Here is a 5,218-nt window from a genome sequence, read left to right as displayed (position 1 = left end):
TTCGCTACCTCTACATTTTTCATCTTCTAGGGCTAAATGAGATCTTAACATTGCTTTAAGAAGCTAGGCTTCCTAAGCAGCAGTTTAATTTATCTTTAGGCTATAAATCAGTAGTTTAATTTATCACCAGGTTACATATCGACAGTGAATAGTCAGGGTGGAATTGAGTTTATTACAAAGATGTTCTGTTAGAAGACACAGTATTACAGTGATTGAAACATGCTGTTAAATTTTCCATTAATGCCCAATTCTGAATACGAATATGGAGAACCACACTTTTTGTACTTTACATTTAGCTTTCTAATAAATAAGTTCAATAAATAGGGATTTTGCAGATTAAGAAGCTGTACGTGTGAACAGAAGCCGCTTTACAATGTTGTCAAAAAATAACTAGAGCTATTCTTGTTTGTTACCAATCACTGGAAATTAGTAAGTAAAATATAAGTATTTTACTCTTACTATGAAGACTGGAGGAATAATGAAGATCTGTCAAAATCACCCATAGGATTACATAGAACTTAATTTTGTACACTAAATTTATAATTTAGAGCATGCTTTCATACCATGTTTAGCACACAATATTTTCAAATACATCTCTTAAAAATACGAGAAATGAGTAAGACTGCCCATGTGAGATTTCGTCTGTGCTCTGATCACTAGCTCTTGTGTTATGCAATATTGCAGTTTGGCTAATTTTGGATGACCTATTCCACATTTGGAGAAGATCTGTCATAAAGGGCTGGATTTAGTCTGTAGTATATTGCAACATCTAGTTAATATAGTAATTTGTCACAGTATAAAAAAAATTAATTCCCCCCAATTATTTTTTTAATATATCTATAATATATAATCCATTTATATTACCCATTTTAGTAATTATTTTCTTGGGAAACAACTCTTATGTCATCTCTAAAGATTGCCAGGAACAGAAATATTCTCGTACCAAATGAGAACGCGAGTAACTCGAGCAACTGTAGTTTTACTTGTCTGAAAGGTACAGTTATTTTCAGCACACACGTTTCTCATGTTCTACCCGTAAAGAACTCCAGCGAGGCTCCCAACGGCGGCAGTCCAGCGTCCGCGCTGCAGCGAGATGTCGGCCAGCCTCTGGGAAGGGCGGCTGGCCCCCGGCTCCGCAGGCGCCGAGCCCGGTCCGTGCTCAGCCCCGTCCCGCGGCTCCTCCGGCCGACAACGCGCCGGCTTCCCTCAGCACGGGAGGCAGGATGGGACCATCGGCTGCTGAGAACCGAACCGCCTCCGCACGCGTTTGCACGCCGACATCTGTTCGCGAAACGCACCGCTACGTGCACGTGCAAGGCCGGTGCCTGCCCGCACCAGCTCCTAGACAGATCTGCTTATCTGCCAGCGGCTGAGGTGTCAGTTCACCTGGAAGCCAATTTGCCTTTAAGGGGTTCCAGATTTTTTCATGAACAACCATCGTAATCTGAAAGCATAATCATGCACACATCAGTAAGCCTACCTTTTGTAAAACACCGGCACTCAAAGAAGACTGAATCATAAATGCTACCGACTATCAAATAATTACCAGCACTAGAAGTAGATGAAGAAATAATAAAACTGTAAAGGTGAAAGAACTGCATCAGGACTTTAATACGCGTTTACAATGGCAAGTGACTAGAAGGGCTAGGTATGCGGGCCGAGCCTCGGAAGAGAAGATACTGCTCTCTCTCTCATTTTTATTTCCTATTTTTAAAGAGAGGCTGACTGAGAACATTTTTGAATGTGGGAGACTAAGTCATTAAAACAGAAGCACTTGGATCGCTTTCTTCCTTTAGGGGATTTACTTCATTTTACTTTATCTGACAGAAGTCAGAAAGAAATGAGAATATTGTAAGGAGGAGGCAAGCTGAATTTTGACACGTTATTTTCCATTAAAATTCTTCTGCTGACTTTGTTAAGCTTTTTCTAAGATCAGAAAATGAGGCTTTACCTAAAACGAATTTTGAGACTGGTAGATTTTCCTCACACACTTGTAGCACTACAGTGTCCTACTGTCTCAAAGCAGAGGATTTTTTTTCCTGAACTGTTCCCAAATCTTTCGCATTCGTTCACAAACTCGTATCTCCGTTCTGTTTGTACTCAGATAAAATATTGAGAGTCATTTCCTCGCTTTTGGACTGCACGTTGTGTTCGCTTCTTCTGGACGATTTCCTGGTCGCCCTGGAAAGCCGCCTTCGAAAGGTATCACCTGCCAGAAAGTAAAGGATAGGGTCGACGCAGCTGTTGAGGCTGGCCAGACCCCTCGTCACTTGGTAAGTGGCGTAAACCTTATCGTTGAAGGCACACATTTGTGGAGTCTGAAAATCCACCCTGGCTCTTAGATTTAAGGTCTTCATCACGTGGAAGGGAAGGTAAGACACAGCAAAGACCGTCAACACGATAATAACCAGGTAAATGGACTTTCTCCTGAGAGGAGAGTTGTCCAAATCTTTGTAAATCAAAGCTTTCACAATTAGCCCATAGCAACCAAGGATCAGTATGAATGGGATGCAGAACATAAGCACGGTGGTGCACATGCTGTAAATGAAGTAACTTCTCAGGTAATCGTCGGCTGTCGTGTCATAGCACGTCGTGGTTTTATTTCTCCTTATCCCCGTTCCCGAGTAGAAGAGTATCGGAGAAATGACGGCCACCACGATGACCCAGACCAGGGTGCTGATGTACACCGCGTTCTTCTTCTTCAGCCTCCCCAGCGACTTCAAGGGGTGCACCACTCCCGTGTACCTGTGCACGCTTATGCAAGTTAGAAACAAAATACAGCTTGCACATGATATCTCCGAAGATCCAGTCTGTTTTATTGAAGTAGTAAAAGATGAGGGCAGGCAGAGTCAAGACATACAAGAAATCGGCCAGTGCCAAGTTGAACATGTAAACCGAGATGCCGCTCCAAGGCCTCATGTGGAAGACGAACATCCAGATGGCCACGCTGTTTCCCAAAAACCCGGTGATGAAGACCAGAATGTAGACGGTGGGCAGGTAATAGAACTGGAAGCCAGTTTTGGTCAGGGAGCACTTGGTGGTGGCATTTCCCGCAGACCAGCCGCCGCTGGACAGGAGGTTGGGTTCAGTTCCATTCAAAGCAGCAGAGAAGAGGACTTCGGTCATGATCCTTCCAGGGAGTCACATCGGTCTGAGGTGAAGCAACAAGGTCTCTACAGGAACAGTAACGCATCTAAAAAAAAAAAAAAAAAACCCAAAAGAGCAAAGAGAACCTAACTGGAAAGGCACAACCTGCTCTGCTTTTTTTCCTCAGAGGGTTTCCACGCGGGCTGCGCTCGGCGGAGCGTCTCCCACCCGCCCGGCTGTGTCTAGCGCGGGGTGCGGGCCGTGCCCCCCGCCCGCCCAGCCCCGCGGGAGCCGGGGGCCGCCTGGGCGGGTGGGTGCCTGCGGCCGGCGGGGACCCCCGGAGCTGGGCGGGCGGCGGCGAGGGCGGCAGCGGGCTGGGCTAGCGGGGAAAGGGCGAGCGGGGGCGGCCGGGGGGGGCAACGGGGGCGGCCGGGGGGTGGGCACGGGGGGGGCAACGGGGGCGGCCGGGGGGTGGGCAGCGGGGCCGACGGGGCCGGCCGGGGGGCAGCGGGGCCGTCGCTCCGTCCGCGCTCCTCAGGCGACCACCGCGGCTGCCGGCCCCGTCCCACAGCCCGCCCGCCGCCGCTCCCCTCGCTCCCCCCGGCTCTCCGGGCTCCCCCCGGCTCCCTCAGTTCTGGCTCCCTCGGCCCGCCCGGCCCCCCCAGGTCCCCTCAGCCCCCCGGCTCCCTCGGTTCTCCCGGCTCCCTCAGCCCCCCGGCTCCCGCAGCTCCCCCGGCTCCCGCAGCTCTCCAGGGCTCCCCGAAGTCACCGCAGCCCGCCCGGCCCCGCTCCCCGCTCCCCCCGGCTCCCTCAGCTCGCCCGGCTCCCTCAGCCCTGGCTCCCTCAGCCCGCCCGGCCCCCCCAGGTCCCCTCAGCCCGGCCCCGCTCCCCTCAGCCCGCCGGGTCCCCCGGTTCTCTCGGCTCCCGCGGCTCCCCCGGCTCCCCAGGGCTCCCCGAAGTCACGGCAGCCCTCCCGGCCCCGCTCCCCGCTCCCCGCCGCGCCCCAGCCCGGCCCCGAGCAGCGCCGGGGCCGCCCCCACCTGCCTGCCGCGGCGCCCCGGGCAGCCGGCGCTCGCCTCTCCTCGGCGCGGCGGGGCACGGCGTCCCGCCCGCAGCTGCCCCGGCCGAGCCGGCCGCCATCGCCGGGCAGGGCAGGGCAGGGCAGGGCAGGGCGGGGGGGAGCGGCTCCTACGGCGCCTGGGGCGCCCGGCGCCCCTCCATGGCGGCCCGGCCGCCGCGGGGAGAGCGGCCGCAGCCCCTCTGCTGCGGGAGGCAGCGCGCCCGACTGCGGGCCGGGCGGGACGAGGCGGCGGCTCGGCCCCGGGGCGCGCCGCCCGCCCCCCCGCACCGCCCTCGCAGGCGGGCGCTGCTCGCCGCTCCCCGCCCGCGACACGGGGCTGCGGGGCTGGGGCTGGGGCTGGGGGCTGCGGGCTGCGGGGGCTGCGGGGCTGGGGGCTGGGGCTGGGGCTGGGGCTGGGGCTGCGGGGCCGGGGCTGGGGCTGCGGGGGCTGGGGGCTGGGGGCTGCGGGGCTGGGGCTGCGGGCTGCGGGGGCTGGGGGCTGGGGGCTGCGGGGCTGGGGCTGCGGGCTGCGGGGCCGGGGCTGGGGCCGGGGGCTGCGGGGCTGGGGGCTGCGGGCTGCGGGGCTGGGGGCTGCGGGGCCGGGGGCTGCAGGGCCGGGGCTGGGGGCTGCGGGGCTGGGGGCTACGGGGCCAGGGCTGGGGCTGCGGGGCCGGGGGCTGCGGGGCCGGGGGCTGCGGGGCCGGGGCTGCGGGACTGGGGGCTGGGGGGCTGGTGCTGGGGGCTGCGGGGCTGGGGGCTGGGGGCTGCGGGGCCAGGGGCTGCGGGGCTGGGGCTGCGGGGGCTGCGGGGCCGAGGGCTGCGGGGCCGGGGCTGGGGCTGCGGGACTGGGGGCTGCAGGTCCGGGGCTGGGGGCTGCGGGGGCTGTGGGGCCGGGGGCTGCGGGACTGGGGGCTGTGGGGTCAGGGCTGTGGGACCGGGGGTCTGCAGGGACCTGGGGGCTGCGGGGCCGGGCTGCAGGACTGGGGGCTGCGGGGGGCCGGGGCTGCGGGACTGGGGACTGTGGGGGCTGCGGGGCCAGGGGCTGCGGGACTCGGGGCTGCGGGGGGGCCA

The 5,218-nt window shown here is 58.7% G+C and overlaps 1 protein-coding gene across 1 annotated transcript; it reads right to left on the bottom strand.

The window, feature by feature from the left end:
* Window positions 1–1,366: 1,366 nt before the first annotated feature.
* Window positions 1,367–3,164, bottom strand: P2RY1 (purinergic receptor P2Y1). The gene is given in 2 exon segments (XM_009481370.2): window positions 1,367–2,778; window positions 2,780–3,164. Coding segments are annotated over 2 exon segments (1,056 nt in total). The 5' UTR covers window positions 3,127–3,164; the 3' UTR covers window positions 1,367–2,069.
* Between the last annotated feature and the right edge of the window lie 2,054 nt (window positions 3,165–5,218).

This window comes from Pelecanus crispus, chromosome 9, assembly GCF_030463565.1.
Source record: "Pelecanus crispus isolate bPelCri1 chromosome 9, bPelCri1.pri, whole genome shotgun sequence".
Taxonomy (NCBI): Eukaryota; Metazoa; Chordata; class Aves; order Pelecaniformes; family Pelecanidae; genus Pelecanus; species Pelecanus crispus.
The sequence above is the reverse complement of the archived record's forward strand: the minus strand, read 5'-3'. Positions and strand labels throughout refer to the sequence as shown.